Below are 18,429 nucleotides of genomic sequence, written 5' to 3'. Positions count from 1 at the left end.
AAAATATAATGTGGGGTATCAAATTAAAGGGAATTTCAACCTGAATATGAATGTGGTGTTGGTCATGTCATTCGATGAAACCATGACCAACACCACATTCGTATTTAAGTTTATTTCTAAGACTAGCTGCAGAATCCAGACAGTTACATTTAAACTTGCTGCAATGAAATGCAGTGGTTTTGCTTTATTTGATTCTGTGGATAATGTTCATGGCATGATCTGTCAAGTCTGTGTGAAGTTTATATATAATAAACCAGCTTGTAGGTTCAAATATTTCAATCATAGTTATTTCAAAATAAGAAGAGGTTGATCTTTAGGGAAACAGATAAGAACAGCTAATTTGATGTGGGATTTGAAAGCTACAGATTTATTTCTTTAAATTCCTTGCTATTTTTACTGAAGCACTTTGAACACAGGAAGCAGTAACAGTATTACTATAATCTATAAAATTTGGAAATGTGGTCCAAGGGATAGCCCAAAGTGACTTGCATTTGCTAAATAACTTATGGACAAACAGAAAGAACAGTTTGTCTAGAACAGGGGTCAGCAAACTTTTTAGACCATTGGCCCCTTCATGGAATCCTTGATCCCTCATCGACCCCAATCATGTTAAATAAATGAATAAATGTTATCAATAATATTGGTGTTTATTGACCCAGACATTTATCGACCCCTTGAATAACACATCGACTCCCAGGGGTTGATATCAACCACTTTGCCGACCCCTGGTATAGAAGAACAAAAAATACATCCACTATAGAGAATTAGGCCTGACACAAACATAAATGGCACAAATGTCAGGGCACCACCACAGAATGAAATGAAGAAAAACCACTATACATTTGATCAGTCACTCAAGAACTATTCACTAACACACAAATTTACTATAAAATGAAAGAATTTTTTTCACTATCAGTAATCCCAGAAATCGATCTTATGGGATTACTGATAGTGAAAAAAATTCTTTCATTTTATAGTAAATTTATATAGTAAATTTACTATAAAAAATAGTAAATTTTATAGTAAATATACCCCATTATGCAAACATAGCAGGATCTGTTCTAATGCAAGAAATATGGTGGAATCTGTTGACTATCAGCAGGTGTTCAGTTATATTTTAATCATATTTTTTATCAAACGCATATTTGAAAGGGCAATAAAACAAACATCAAAATTTGTGTGATGTAACTACAGTAATCCCTCGATTAGTGCGTCATTTTTTTTCGATACCCAAATTCAATTAGTGCGCTTATATACATCTTAAAAATAAATGTTACAGATTTTAAAAATTTTCTATCTATACACTGTTATGGCTATCTATTTTAAAAAATCACTCACCAGAATGAAATAAATTAGTTACCGATTTAAAACATTTTACACAGTTATTTTTAATGGCATACTACACTACTTCCACGTACACTATATATACCATGTTCCAAATTTTAACCTCCAAAATTTATGTCATCTGCTATAGTACGCCCACAGATTCGAGACCCTTTGACACTTCTGCACATGTCACAAAAAGGAGAATCCATTCCGATAATAGGGTAATCAATCAGTCTTCTGGGATGAGTTGTTTATTATTACACACCAGAAAATTAACTTCTCTTTTATGATCATTGTAGTTTTTAAAGTGGTAACTATTTTGCTTGTATAACAGTTGGGAAATTTTATCTATAAAGCACTTGATTTCGCGTGTTGGCGACCAATTCATCTTTCAATGATAACATCCAAGAGTTAATTAAATCTCATTCTGAAGAACTGAGTGATTCCGACCTGCTAAATCTAGATGCACAGCGGGAAGATCCCGAAGAATATGAAGAAAATTTAATCACTGATAGTCAGCCAAAAGAGATGTCACAGAAACAATTTGAAAATATTTTTCGTACAATTGAAGTTTTTAAGCAGCAATGCTTAGAGGCTGACCCTGACGAAGAGAGAAGCAGTAAAATTTGCAGAAGAGGCAATACAGCCATACCGTCGGTTGTATGAAAAAAATAAACAAAATGCTCGCCAAACTACATTAGCTCAATTCTTTGTTAAGAAGTAGAATAATAAATTTATATTCTGAATTTTTTTTATTGTCTTTCAGCTTCATGGTTTTCCTTTAACTAGACCCTGAGACATACCCTAATTCTTTTATAAAAAAAATCTGAGGAACGAATTATACATTTTACCATAGGTTATTATATTTGATTAGTGCATTTTCGATTAATGCGCCTGTTTTAAAGAACGCATTAGGTGCACTAATTGAGGGATTGTTGTACATATTTTTCCACCCTTACATCCATCCATAATCAGCACCACTGCTTTCACTGTGGATGGAAGAACAATTAATGGAAGTTTCATGTAAACAAACTGTAATATATAATTAATTTTTGAGTTATAGGTCAACCACTGACTTCATATTAATCTCAAACGTGCACATAAAAATTCCAACTTTCGAAAATCAATGCAGAATGTTAATGGTTAATTTTTTTTTCTTGTAATTTTTAAAACTGCATAATTTATACTTTGTGTCCAGTTAAGTTACAAAAATATGTATACCATCATTTCAGAAACAAATGTCTATAAATTTAAAAAATTAATAAAACAAATTTAACTTCCCATATGCTGATTTATTGCAGTAAATAATAAACAGGAAAAATGGAATAATAATAAAAATATACATGTATTAAAAATTTATAATGGCAATACCTTAGAGCAACCTGGTGTAAATGCTCCTGGAACACCAAACAGTATCCCCTTTTTACCAGCAAACAATTCTGCAACATTTACATTCTTATCAGGAAAATTCTCAAACAGTTCCAGATCTGGTAGTTTATCACCAACCTAAAAATTTTTTAAACATACCTCTTAGCACTTGTTACAAATACAGACATCAAATTTTAAATATTAGACTTAGTTAATAATTTAAGACTTAACAGACATTTTAAGACTTCCATAAAGTCAATAGCCTTATTATGGAAGGTCTTATTTAACCAGTTAGAAGTCTCACCTAACTAGTTAAGTTATATTGTATAGTATCCAAAGTTATATTGTATAGTGAACTCATTCATACTATTCACATTTGCAACACCTTCTGGCAATGCATTCCACTTTCCTATTCTCCATGTGTGTGTGTGTGTGTGTGTGTGTGTGTGTGTGTGTATACTACTCCTTACTCTCTACACTTTTATATCTGAAATATTTTCATATTAATGAGGAAGGTGGTATTAACTCTCATATCAAAATTCCCGATGTTAAATCTTAACCATTTACTTTATGCAGATGATGATATACTTCTGAATAAATCTAGTACAAGTCTACAAAATTCCCTGACTAAATTGAATAACTGTTGAAATAAATTTGGTATGAAAATCAGCAATAAACAGACAATGACAATGAAAATATGCAGAAACATTGAAAACATGAATTGTATACTGAACCTATAGAACAAGGAAAACAAAATCTTTGTCATCCGTCTTTGTATCCTTTCCACAGTTAATTTATCCCCTTCAAATCCTGGGGACCAAATCTGAGAACAATAGTCTAAGTGTGGTTTGATCAGAGACTTATACAAAGGAATGATAACACTTATCTCTGCAGGTCAGTGTCCTTCTCATAATTGCAGCAATCCTCTGTGTTACCTTCACTACCTTTGCAATATGTCCCCTAAATTTCAGGTTTCTATCAATCATCAACCACAGATCTCTTGTCTCCCCAACTTCCTCCAGTATAACTCCTCCCATAGAGTATGCAGCATCCCATTGATGTTTCCCAAACCTCGAGACCTTACATTTTGCTGCATTCAACTGACAGCCCCATTCATTTGCCCATCTATCTAGCTTATTCAAATCCTCTTGCAGGGCTACCACATCTGCACTGTTACTAATAATCCTTCCCAGCTTCGCATCATCCGCAAACAACTGAATATCCCCTTGCATTGTAATTGATATAAAGGTTATTAATATAGGTCCTAGTACTGAGCCCTGTGGAACCCCACTTGTAACCTTCTGCCTCTTTGATATTGCTCCACCATACCCAACTCTCTGATACTTATCAGTCAGCCAATCCTGAATCCAGTTGACCAATCTGATATCCAGACCCATGTGCTGCAACTTAAATATCAGCTTATCATGTGGCATCCTGTCAAATGCCTTCGCTAAGTCTATGAAAATTGCAGTATATGCTTTTCCCTCATCTAATGTTCTTGTAACTTTATTATAAAAGGCTAGCATATTGTTAAAACAAGAGCACCCTTTCACAAATCCATGTTGACTCTCACAGATAACATTACCCTCATCTGCCCAATGCTGTATATGGTCCCTCACTACTTTCTCCAAGATCTTAACAACTACTGATGACACACAGACTGGCCTATAATTAGACACTTCCAGTCTGTTACCACCCTTATGCAATGGCACTATCTTACCTTCCTTCCATTCCCTGGGTACCTTTCCCGCATCCAGACTTTCACTGAAAAGACAGGTTAAAGGCACTGTCAGTTCCCTAGCACATTCTCTCAAAACTTGTGATGAAATACCATCCAGTCCCAAAGCTTTACTGACATCCATGTCAGTAAAGTATGGAGGTATAAAAGTCTTACAGTGGCTGCACTGCATAGTTCAGAAGGCCTAGACAAAGGGACAAATTCCAGATGATTGGAGTAATGCTTTAACATGTTCATTGCCAATCAAGCAATAACGCCTGATGCGAGTTCTCACCTAACGGCCGATCACACATTATCGCGTGGACGTCGCTAACTAAATAAAAAAATAAAAAAAATTTGGCCACCACACGAAATTCCAATTTTCAGCTTGGCAATGAAAGTGTTAATAGTACCCATATAAAAAAAAAAAAAAAAAAAGAGAGAGAGAGAAATAAAACTGAATGCGAGAATTACAAAGGCATTTCCCTACTGAGTGTTCCTGGTAAGATTTATGCAAGTATACTTGAAAAACGGTTGAGAAGGATTGTGGAAGATAAGCTTGGTGAAGAACATGCTGGATTCTGGCCAAATAGTGTCAGGATCAGATTTTCACTTTATGACAAATAGTTGAGAAATTATAGGAATATAACAAAGATCTGCATTTAAGTTTTGTAGATCTGGAAAAGACATATGGCAAGGTGCCAAGAGAGAGAGAGAGAAGCTATTGACAACGCTACAGTTGTATGGTATCATTGGGACATTATAACGAGCAATACTTAGTCTTTATTTGAGTTGTAAGGCAGCAGTTAGAATTGAAGTACAGGAAGTTGGTTTAATGTTAAATCTGGTGTCAATACAGATGTCAGATGTAATTATGTATATTATCTGCTCTGTTATTCTTTATTTATTTAGCGTATGGCATAATAAAGACACGACATCATATCATCATCATCAAATTCCTGCCATGTACCCTCAAGGGGTGTACAGGATATGATAGTACTACATGAAAAAAATTACATCATTACTAACTTCCTATCTACAATTTTCCTCCAAATTAGTCTGTTACTTGTCAAGACTCCAACATTATCAGATCTTATATTTCTATCATCTAAGGCACTTTGTACCGTATCAATCCACCTATATGGTCTTCCCCTAGGTCGTTTTCCTGCCAACCTGGCAAAGAACACTTGTTTTGCTAATCTTTCTTCGCCCATTCTGTTTAAGTGACCATACCACCTGAGATTAGCTCTGCTAACACATTCCTGAATGCTGACAATATCAAGTTCTTTCCTAATATCCTCGTTTTTAATATGATATTGCCAATGATGCCATCTGTTCACGCCTATAATCTTTCTCATGACTCTCATATCTGCGGACTCTAGTCTTTGGTCAAGTGTTTTCTTCTGATCCAGCTCTCAGATCCATAAGTTAAAACTGGTTTGAACACTGTCTTGTATACAGCTAATTTAGTGTTACGACTAATTTCTCTCTTATTCCATATGAATTTATTCAGTTGACTTCCCAAGAAATAGACAACAGAATCAGCTTTGCTGAGTCTGTTGTCTATTTCTATATTTAATTTACCATCTTCAGTAAAAATCGTGCCTAAGTAGCTGAAATGTTTTACTTGTTCCACAGGTTCTCCATTCACAACACAGTTGACATTTTCAATGATTCTGCCTATTTTCATTGTCTTTGTCTTTTTATTGCTGACCTTCATACTATACCTATTACAACAGTTATTCAATTTAGTCAGAGAATCTTGCAGACTTGTAGCAGATTTATTTAGAAGTATAACATCATCCGCATAAAGCTGACATTAGCATCTCCAATTTTGATATCATGTTTAATACCACTTTCCTTCATAATGTGATCCATATAGATAATGAATAACAGAAGGGATAATGTACATCCTTGTCTCACACCAGATTTAACATTAAACCATCTTCCTGTACTCCCTTCAATTCTAACTGCTGACTTACAACTCAAATAAAGACTAAGTGTTGTCTGATATAATGCTCTATTGACACCATATAACTGTAGCTTATTGAATAGCTTCTCTCTTGGCACCTTGTCATATGCCTTTTCCAAATCGACAAAACTTAAATACAGATCTTTGTTATATTCCAATACTTTCTCGACTATTTGTCGTAAAGTGAAGATCTGATTCTGACAGTTGTGCAGACAATAAAAATGATACAAGTGATGCACATATACAAATATCAGGTAAAAAAAAAAAGTAAAATTTTAAGTCAAGTTCAGGTAGCCAATCAAGAGCTGAAAGATCTGCCTCAAAAAAAGTCTCTCGGATCACCAGGGTAGGCTCTTATGCTGCAGTCCTCCACAATGTGCCAGATGGTTTGGTCTATGGTCCCACAGTCGCATTGGGGTGTAGGTGATCTTTCCCACTTGTGTAAGCTGTCTGCATAGATACCATGTCCTGTGTGTATCCTATTTAGGCTTTTCCATAGATGACGTGGAAGCTCAATCCCTTTCGGATTTTGGTGGGGAAGGACATACTTGTTTAAGTCTGGTGGCGATTTTTCTTTCCAAGTTTCTAGCAATTTCGAGTTAACATTGAAATTGCTATTCACTAGTTCTTCAGCCAGTATTAGTGGAGGCCGTCGGGATTTAAGGCGATTCATATTTATATATGGGAAGTCTTCATGTATCAGCAATAGGGGATTGCCGTTTCTTTTTTTGTATTCTTTTACCAGAGAATTTTGTCTGCGCAGGTTTGGTGGTGCGATATTGCTCAAAGTTGGAAGCCAGTAGAGGGGAGTGGATTTGACACAACCTGTTATTGTCCACATCGCTCCATTTATTTATGTGTCGATTTTCTTGATACGAGGACTGTTTAGCTATACTGCTGAACAATATTCTGCTGCAGAGTAGACTAAGGCCAATGTGGAGTATCACAGTGTAATAGCAGAAGAACCCCATGTAGAAGTTTTTGTATGATGTTATTACAGGTTCCGATCTTTAAAGAGAGATTCTCTAGATGTCTTTTGAAAGATAAATGTTCTATTCAGGGTAACACCCGGATATTTAGGGAAATCTTGGTGCTGCAGCGTTATGTTGTTAAAGCTGACCTTGAAGTTTCCTATTTGCCAATTTGGTGTTTAGGTGAAAAGAGCTAACCTCAGTCTTATTGAGGTTTGGTGTTAGTCTCCATTTATGAAATATTCCCCAATGGTTCTAAGGTCATTTGTGAGAATATCTTCAGTTACTTCAATGCTCTTGTGTTGGATGGAGAGGGCTATGTCATCAGAATGAGCAAATTTTTTTTGACCTAGTTGTCAGTAGATCAGATGTATATAAGTTGACCAAGATTGGTGTTAATACTGAGACCTATGGGAGCCAATTGTTCAGCTTTCTCTGTTTGTTTCCCAGTACAACTTGTAAGAACATGCTCAGAAAGCATGTTACCAATAAGTCTTATGATAGATTGGCATGGTATGATTTGTATCAGCTTGTATAGCATTGTTATTCATTATCTATATGGATCACATTATGAAGGAAAGTGGTATTAAACCCGATATCAAAATTGGAGATGTTAATCTCAGCTCTTTGCTCTTTATGCAGATGATATCATACTTGTAAATAAATCTGCAACAAGTCTACAAGATTCCCTGACTAAATTGAATAACTGTTGTAATATGGTATGAAGGTCAGCAATAACAAGGCAAAGACAATGAAAATAGGTAGAAATATTGAAAATATCAACTGCATTGTGAATGGAGAACATAGAACAAGTAAAACATTTCAGCTACTTAGGCACGATTTTTACTGAAGATGGCAAATTAAATATGGAAATAGACAACAGAATCAACAAAGCTGTATAGTAGGAAGTCAACTGATAAATTCATATGGAATAAGAGAGAAATTAGTCGTAACACTAAATTAGCTATATACAAGACAGTGTTCAAACCAGTTTTAACTTATGGATCTGAGAGCTGGGTCAGAAGTAAAACACTTGACCAAAGACTAGAGTCTGATATAAGAGTCCTGAGAAAGATTATAGGCGTGAACAGATGGCATCATTGGCAATATCATATTAAAAATGAGGATATTAGGAAAGAGCTTGATATTGTCAGCATTCAGGAATGTGTTAGCAGAGCTAATCTCAGGTGGTATGGTCACTTAAACAGAATGGGAGAGGAAAGGAGATCCATTTTATTTTTACTGTATTTGTTGGCATTAAGTATTACTATGGCACACTACCCTTATCTGGTCTGGTGATGATTACACTACTAGCTTTTCATAGCTTCTTGAGAGCACTAGATCACTGAGCTGGCAGGATGATAGATTATTTTTAGGAAGTTAAGCTCAAGAAGAAATGTTGGCAGCATCAAGTCTAAACGTTTACAACTAACAATATGAGTAAGCCCATGATACAAAGAACAGCACATGATTTACTAAAGAAATATCATGTTTTAGCAATTAGCTGCTTCTCTTTAAGGATTAGGCATTTGTCTGTTCTGGCTTCAATGGTGTTCCTCTCACTCTCTTCCCCTCTGGTCTATATCTATTTACCTCTTTTGATAGCTGATATCTTTCCATCCTCCTAGATAGATGTTCTTTCCATTTCTCTGTCTATTCTTACAAGCAATTCGCTCATATTTTATAACAATGTTACTGCCAGATTGGATAAAGGGAATGTATACACTATGATACCATTGGATTTTGCTAAAGCAAGTGATAGGATACCACATGAAAGGCTATTGTATAAAGTGGAAACTATGAGCTTAGAATATAAACTCTTGACTTGGATAAGTTATATATAGTGGATTTAAGATTAAAGTAACTAGTGGTGTACCCCAGGGTTCAGTCCTTGGGGCCACTGTTCTTCAGTCGATACATTAATGTCATTAGGAGAAGGGTCTAAGAGGACAGCTGCCAATGTTTCCTGATGATGCAAAAGATAGGCAGGGCAATTTGGGATGCTACTGATATCCAGCTACAGAATGATTTGAATATGCTGGGAATTTAGGCAAATGAAAATGGCTGCCACTTTAGTGTTAGTAAGTGTGAAGTTATACACCGGTGTGATGAGATTTCCAACCCTGCTATTATAATATTAGCAAGGTTGGAAATCTCATTAAATTAAATCTTATTAATATTAGCACAAGTTTCTTGTTATGCTACAAGAAACTGATGAGTCTGGGGATCTCGGCATAATAGTTCATACTACTGCAAAGTTAATAGGTCATGTAGCAAAAAAAATGCAAATACAACTCAGAGGAAAATTGCAATGTTGAATAGAACTTTGACACATAAGGATAAGGAAATAATTTTGTCTCTTTACAAGGCCTTGATAAGACCACATGGAACCTTTGTGCTCAGATTTGGTCTCCTGAGTTCCAAGGTGATAAAGCGAAGTTGTGGAAAGGTTGTGAAGAAGAGTTACAAAAATTATATTGGGATTATGGACTTCAAATTATGAGAAATTGTGAATATGTATTTAACAGAAGAAATAGCAGTGATATGGTAGAGGTCTAGAAACTTCTGAATAGGCGTTATAAGATACTGTCTGATGAAATATTTCATTTTACGGAAGGCAGGAAGCAAATATGGGAGCATCCATGGAAGTTAAGTTTGTTCATGATTAAGAGCTAGATTTTTATCTCACAGAGCAGTAGTTGATGCATCTAGTGTGAATGGATTTAGGGGAAGGTATGACAGCTGGTGTGAGTAATGAGTAACCTCCATCAGTTCTTGGAGTTCTCAGATAATAATAATAAAGATGCGTGTTTAAGTTTTGTAAACCTTTAGAGGAAAAAAAAAAGCAAATGACAAGATGCCAAGAAAAAAGTGTTTGAAATGATGCTATAACTAAATGATGTAAATGAGACATTATACTGAGCAATTCATAGTTGTAAGGGATTGTAGGATGGTTTGAGATAAAAGCAGGTGTAAGACAAAAGGTGCACACTATCTCCAGCATTATTTATTGTCTGCATGAATCTCAAATCTTTACAGATTTGAGATTCATGCAGATATTGTAATACAATATCTGCATGATATTGTAAAATTACAGATATTGTAATACAATATTTTTAAATCTAGCAGAAATTTGCAGGATACCTCAATTGAACTGAATAACTACTGTAACAAATTTGGCAAGAAAGTCAGAAATAAAAAGAAAAACTATAGAAATCGGCAGGAAGATGGAAAATTTCGAATGCACCCTGAATGGAGATCCTATAGAACAAATAAAATATTTTACCTATTTAGGAAATTTTTATTGTAAGAAGAATGGTGCACACTATCCCCACTTTTATTCATTATCAGTATGGACCATATTATGAAGGAAAGTGACAGAAAACATGATATCAAAACTGGAGACGCAAAATTAAATATGTAAACAACAGAATAAAATAAGTGGTATGGTGGGAGGAACCAGATGAATAAATTTAATTGGAATAACTGAGAAAATTAGTCAAAACTAAACTAAACTAGCAGTATACAAGACTGTATTTAAACCATTTTAACTTAGAGATCTGAAAAATGGATCATAAATAAAACAGCTGATCAAAGATGACATCAATAACAGAATCATATTAAAAATGAAGGTATATGTAGAATATAATGGTACAACTGAATGGCACTCTGCCAAGCAATCAATTTTCTGCAGGGCTATTTATAACAATAAGCCTCTTCTCATTCTGTAGTTATGGTAATTAATTTCTTTGTGAATGTCATTGCTTACTTATTTTGTACATATTTGTATTGTATATTCTAATTCTCCCTGCATTTGTGTTCCATTCTAATTTACTAAAAAAAATTTCCAACTGAATAAATACTAAATATCTGAAAACTTAAAATCTTTTGAGAGTCATTTCTTATTTCCAAGATAGTAGGTCGCTGTAAAGTTATTCCTGTTTTTTTTTTTTTTTTAATTTTTTTAAATATTAGGGTTATCTGGTATACTCTGATTTTCAACAGCTCCTATAACAAATTTAGTAGTGGTACCAGAATGAAATGCTTTTAATCAATAAATATCATGCATAATGTTTCCAATATTCTTGTAATCATTCTGTAATCTAAATTTATTACAGAAATTACCATTAATGTTGTTATTAACAGATGTCCATAATATTCTCATTATGAGAAGTTCCAATTAAGAAGGCACAACTCACTGTGCCTTCCACAATGGGGGTGGATCTTGAGGTGTATGGAACAGCTGACAGACACATTAAGTTTACAACAGTTTACCTAAATGTTGGAAGTTTTTTTTCCCTTGGTTAGACTATAAATTTAGTTTAAATCTTTATCCAAGTGTAAGCAAACAAAGTTTGTGCCTGAAGTATCTTCAGGACTGAGGTACCTCGTGGTAAAGGTGGACCAAGCTCTCATCACTCCTAGTCTTAGTATCTCCCATAATACAAAGCACATCTCCTTGCAGAGATGTATAATGCTATGCATTAAGGGAAGGGCCACTACCCAGACCTTTATTGAGGTCTCGTCAGTGGGAGCCAGACCCAGATACCAAGGTAGAAGCAATGGAGAGGTAATTTACTTATACGAGTTGCCAAAAGTATCTCACCTTATTATTAAATTAAGGAGTGATGAGAGCTTGGTCCACCTTTACCATGAGTTGCCTCAGTCCTGAAGATACTTCAGGTGCAAACTTTGTTTGCTTACACTTGGATAAAGGATTAAACTAAATTTATTACAGCGTAACCAAGTGAAAAAGACTTCCAACACCTTTCTCTAAATCCAGAGTAATTTAATAATAAGGTGAGACACCTTTTGGCAACTCGTATAGGTAAATATGACCTCTCCATTGCTTCGACCTTGGTATCACCACCTCTGGGTCTGGCTCCCACTGACAAGACCTCAATAAAGGTCGAAACCGGTCTGGGTAGTGACCCTTCCCTTAATGCATAGCATTGTACATGTCTGCAAGGAGATGTGCTTTGCATTATGGGAGATACTAAGACCAGGAGTGATGAGAGCTTGGTCCACCTTTACCATGAGTTGCCTCAGTCCTGAAGATCACAAACTTCAGGCACAAACTTTGTTTGCTTACACTTGGATAAAGGATTAAACTAAATTTATTATAGTTTACCTAAATGTTTCACTAGAAACATTTCAAACTTTTAGTTCACATTATAATTCCAAAAATATATTGTTGGTTCATTTAACTCAAATTTCTTGGGGGGGGGGGTCACTTCTGAATTTACTACTGCCTTAAACTCATCAACACTTACAATATCCTCCAGCTGCACATGATAACTCCATTTGATTCGTTGTGAGAGACTATTATTATAAAAATCACTACTGGAATTAGGACTCATTGAGGGAGGCAAAAGTAAGATGCAATCCAACAGAGATAATATCCATCCTACCTCATCTGGGAATGTTTCCATTCACCAACCACTTTCTAAGCAAAAAAAAGTAATGTCTTACTCTTATGTACCACACCCTCACACAGTTTCCAAAAATGACCTCTTATCCCTACCCTTGATATCCATCCTTTAAGCTCCTCTTAACAATGTATATGTCTCAATCATATCACTCCCACCCCTCCTTCACCTATTTACCAAACTCTGCAAATCACATTCTCTCAACGTGCCATCACGGTCAATATTCCAGAAAATCCAATACAGCTTTTGTTATTCACATCAATCTTTTCCAGAGTTTGCTTCTCTCCTAGAAACCCAAGCAACCAAATCCGTGCATCGTAATCCAGATGTGGGCTAACCAAAGTATTAGAAAGGCCACATTCTTATCACTACTTGTCAATGTTCCTCTTACTAATATGTCTTCTGAACTGCAATTCTCTAGCCACCAATATTCCAAAATCCCTTGCTTCCTCCACATCTTGTAATACAATACAATTTGTCCAAAGTGAAAAACCTTATATTTATTGGTGTCGAATCAACATCTCCAGGAATCTTCCTCCATAGCCCATCTGTTCAAATTGCTGTGAAGCACCTACATTAGTCAATCCAAACAGTTTTACACAACTTAGCATCATTTGCAAACGGTTGAATATCTACTTGCAAACTGCAAGTAGATATTCAATATCTACTTGCACAATATCATTAACAAAGAAATTAAATAGCAGTAATCCCTGTAGAACTGGGATTCCACTGATAACTCTCCTCCTCAGAGACAGTTCCTCTATACATAACCCTTTGATATATCAATTCAAAAGTGAGTTTCTTATTTAATCAACCAACCATCAAAGCCCATTTGCCACAACTTATACACCAATTCTTCATGTAGTAGACTGTTAAATGACTGTGGAATCCACAAATATCACTGTATATGAATCATTCCTATCCAGTACTGTAATCACCTTATTATAAAAAGTGAATTACTGAAATAAGATCTCCCATTAACAAATCCATGTTCTTATCTATATGGAATCTTTCCTTATCTACCCAATCCTGTATTCTATTCCTAACCAATCTCTCCAAAAACTTAATCTCTCTGGAAATGTACACAGGTCTGTATTTATTATTATATGGGCACCTCCATGGATTCCAATGACTCATCACGGGAGACCCAAACTATCCACACAATACGTATCACACCTCTCACTGAACTCATTGACAGATTAAGCACTCACAACTCAGTTAGGTAATGTATTCCACTCATTCACCACTCTCCAACCAAAAATCTAGAAATCTAGTCCTCACACCCTTGTTAACCACACTCTACCACACTCTTACTTAATTTCCAGGGATGATTGCTTGTTCTTCCACCACTTGCCAACTTCTGAAATAATATTTCTCTTGTATAAATCCTATGAAACCCTTTGAGTAACTTAAATGTTCCTATCATATCCCCTTTTCTCCACCTATCAACCAACCTCTGCAATCCAGGGAGCATTCCTTACACCACTCACCAACTTCGTCCCTCACTTCTGAATCTTCTTTACCACTTCCTCATCTCTAAGAAATCCAAGCAACCAAAACCTGAGCACAGTAATTCAGATATAGACATATCAATGCCTTATAAAAAGGAATAATAACTATCTTTGCAAGTAAGTGCACTCTTCAATAACCAAGTAACCCTATGAATTACCTTGGACACCTTAGCAATATGCCCTCTGAACTTCAACTCTCTATCCACCAACATCCTCAAGTCCCTATCTGATTGTCCCTTTCAGTCGTTTCCGACCGTAGGTGACTTTGTAAGCATTGCCTGGTGAGATTTTTACAGGGTAGTTCACCATTGCTTTCCCCAATCCCATCCAGGCTTAGGAGCAGCATATGGCTGGGACGTATTCATTACTGACTTAGTCCCTAGCCCTATCAATTTCCTGGAGTATAGTTCCATCAATATGGTACACTGCTTGTAATCTTTTAATAACAAAATGCATAACTTTACACTTTTCCATATTAAACTGACAACCATTATCCAGCTTATTTAAATCATCCTGCAAGCTCTCTACATCAACTTAACTATTATGCTACTCAACTTTACATCATATTAAGCAAACAACCGAACATTTCCCTTCAAATCATTTATGTACAAATTAGATAATAGTCGTCCAAGCACAGAGCCTTGTAGTACACCACTACTCTACTTGATTATTATGCAACACAACTTTGCATCATCATCAGCAAACAACCAAATATTTTCCTTCAAATCATTATGTACAAATATAAACAAACTGGACTCTGCTACTCAATACACTAAGTTTTGAGTATCTGCCCATGAGACATTTTTGTATCCACATCAAAAGTTTAATATCCATTCCCATTTCATGACTTATTTTTAACAGTATTAAGAATACCAAACAAACTATTTTATAAAAAAAAAGATGTTTTATTAATTTGCTGATTTGACATTCAGAGCACAACAAAGCATGCATGTGCAACAGTGACACACAACAGTTTTGTGTTGTGCTCTGATGTTGTTGATTTGAAATTCAGTGAAATATAAGCAAGTTAATAAAACATCCCTTTTATTTTATAAAAGGGATGTTTTCTTTGGTGTTGTTAATACCATTAAAAAGTAAGTCATAAATAACCTTCAACGCCTAAGCTTATCTGTTAAACTCCATCCCCCATTTGTTCCAATCTGCATAACAGTATTCCATGGGGGTATCCTGTCAAATGCCTTAGAAAAATCCAGCAGTATCACTGTGTGTAGCCATTTCCCTAGTCCAACTGCTGTCACTGTATTATAAAAAGTTAATAAATTATTAAGGCAAGACTGATCTTTAACCAAACCATGTTTCCCCAGATAGAGTATCATATTCTAATCCACCCATTCCCGAATTCTGTCTTTAGCCAACTTTTCCAATACTTTTACAACTCTCAAGATGGTGATTGTTCTGTAATTTTCTACCACTTAGGGCCTCCTTTATGCAAGGGAAGTATTTTACTCTCCTTCCACTCTATAGGGATCTCCAGAGTTCAGTCTAAAGTTAAATGGCCAAAATATGTCTAATTTGAAACGTTTTTCTTCACCTAAATACAGAACAATTTTGTCCTCTTTCCACTCATTACATATTGTTCCAGACCCAAAAGTTATCAACCAACACAATGGAAATGTCGGAATGACTGCAGTTCATATAATATAATACAGACCTGGAAGCCATATTATTATTGATATTATTATTGTATACCAGTGTTTCCATGGTGTCAGAAGACTCATTGCGGTATCATATCGATTAATTGCAGAAAAATAATAAACCAAAATTAAACATCTCCAAAAGAACAGAATAATATGATAAATTAACATTTAAATCAAAAGTAAAAGAATAATTAAACGGAAAAATAAAAAATAAACTCACTTGAATAGGCATGATGAGAGGTGAACACTATAAATACCAAACTTAAATCGCGCCTAAAACTACCCGCTTCAAATCGCAATAAGTACTATCGACTCGTGCTTTTGGTCACGCTTTCCGCAGCGGTATTGTGTCGTCAGAGGGAGAAGCAGGATGCGCTTAAAAACCGGAAAATTATTGCTTTTCTTATGAAATAACAATAAGGAACAAATGCTGTCATGTGGTATTTCATCGCATTTCCTGGAAAATGCAATGTAGCAGATGATGGCAAATATGATTGCCGGAACTTTAAAATTAACATGCGAGAAACTATTTAAGAAGCCTTATAAATAAATAAAATAATAAGAATAACAACAACAACATCAATAATAATAATAATAATAATAATAATAATAATAATAATAATAATAATTATTATTATTATTATTATTATTATTATTATTATTATTATTATTATTATTATTATTATTATTATTATTATTATTATTATACCACCAGGGTCAAGGGAAGTGGAGTTTGCACTCACTAGGCGCCCAGATAGTTATATAATAAACTTGGTTTTAATCCTATTTCCCATGTACGCAAACAGACACGTAAGTCAAGGTTGCGCCTACATGTACTGCAAGTCTGGGTGACTCCGCACGTAGTGCATGTCCGAGGCAACTCGTGGTAAAGGTGGAATAAGCTCTGATCACTATTCTTGGTATTTACCCTTAATGTAAAGTACATCCCCTTGCAGAGATGTATGATGCTATGTATTAAAGGCAAAGGGTCACTACCCAGACCGGTTTCGACCTTTATTGAGGGTCTCATCAGTGGGAGCCAGGGTTAGAAATATCAAGGTTTAAGTAATTACCACGAGTTGCATCGGACTTGCACTACATGTGGAGTCACCCAGACTTGCAGTACATGCAGGGCAAACTTGACTTACGTGTCTGTTTGCTTACTTGGGAAATAGGATTAAAACCAAGTTTATTATATAAAATTGCTTGGTATCTTTAACGTATAGTATACCCAAGGTAAAAAAACGTTCTACATTAATCTCTCATCCTGAGATTTTTATTTAATAAGGTCAAAGCTCCTTATGGCAACTTGTTCAAGTAAAGTTTAAGCTCTGTATTACTTAGACCTTGGTATTTCTAAGCCTGGCTCCCACTGATGAGACCACAATAAAGGTCGAAACAGGTCTGGGTAGTGGCCCTTTGCATTTAATACATAGCATCATACATCTCTGCAAGGGGATGTGCTTTGCATTAGGGGTAAATACTAAGAATAGTGATCAGAACTTATTCCACCTTTGCCACGAGTTGCCCTGGACTTGCAGTACATGCCAGCGCCAACTTGACTTATATGTCTGTTTGCTTACTTGGGAAATAGGATTAAAACCAAAGTTATATATATAAAATTGCTTGGTGTGTATATATATATATATATATATATATATATATATATATATATATATATCATCAAAAACAAATCAGCTTTTTAATGCTTTTTTGTTGCAAAAAACAATCAGAGATAGCTGGCCCAAGGCTATCACTAATTAATCGGTAAGCAGTGAAGACGACTAATAAGTGCTGCCATCTCGGTCCCTAATCGATGGTCGATTTTACTATTATTATTTTTTTTATTTTATTTTTTTTATTATAAAAACCTCCATTAAGTCAATGACTCATTGTGGGAGGTTTACTGTTATACACACAGTTTATCATACTGTGCCTTAAATATATTCACTGTCTCTGCACTGACCACACTCTTGGGCAACGCATTCCAATCACTCACCACTCTCCATGCGAAAAGTTTGCTCCTCATTCCCTTGCTCACACCCTCCTTATACAGCTTCCATGGATGACCTCTTGTTCTCCTGTTATCTTCACCCATTCTGTGCAAAACCTTCCCGACATTAATCTGGTAATAACCTCTTAACAGCTTATGTGGCTTCATCATATACCCCCTCCTATCCACCAATTTCTGCAAATTGCATTTTGCCAATCTGTCTTCATACTCTACATTCCAGAGACCAGAAACCACCTTAGTCAATCGCCTCTGAACTTTTTCCAACGCATTTTCATCTTTTTGAAAACCAGGTGAACAGATATGTGCAAAGTAATCCATATATGGCCTGATCAAAGTCTTATACAAAGGAACACCATAACATCCTTACTTCTACAAGTCAGTGTCCTCCGCATCATTCCCATTTTCTGCTGTGTTGTCTTCACAATTTTAGTAACATGTCCCCGAAATTTTAGGTCCTTGTCTA

At 35.3% G+C, this 18,429-nt stretch overlaps 1 protein-coding gene across 1 annotated transcript in view; it reads right to left on the bottom strand.

Annotated features, from left to right (window-relative positions):
• Prx5 (Peroxiredoxin 5) overlaps window positions 1-16,377 on the bottom strand; it is an 85,235-nt gene extending 68,858 nt beyond the window's left edge. Inside the window, exons 1-2 of the mRNA XM_090407480.1 lie at window positions 16,173-16,377; window positions 2,698-2,832 (exon numbers count right to left, since the gene is read on the bottom strand). Of these exons, the coding sequence (XP_090263606.1) occupies window positions 2,698-2,832; window positions 16,173-16,184 (147 nt within the window). The 5' untranslated portion in view covers window positions 16,185-16,377. The remainder of the gene's footprint in view (window positions 1-2,697; window positions 2,833-16,172) is intronic.
• Window positions 16,378-18,429: the final 2,052 nt, after the last annotated feature.

This window comes from Typopeltis vanoorti, chromosome 17 (genome assembly GCF_054136105.1).
Source record: "Typopeltis vanoorti isolate ZY-2024b chromosome 17, IOZ_Tvanoo_1.0, whole genome shotgun sequence".
Classification (NCBI taxonomy): domain Eukaryota; kingdom Metazoa; phylum Arthropoda; class Arachnida; order Uropygi; family Thelyphonidae; genus Typopeltis; species Typopeltis vanoorti.
This window is presented reverse-complemented; position numbering and strand designations above follow the sequence as displayed.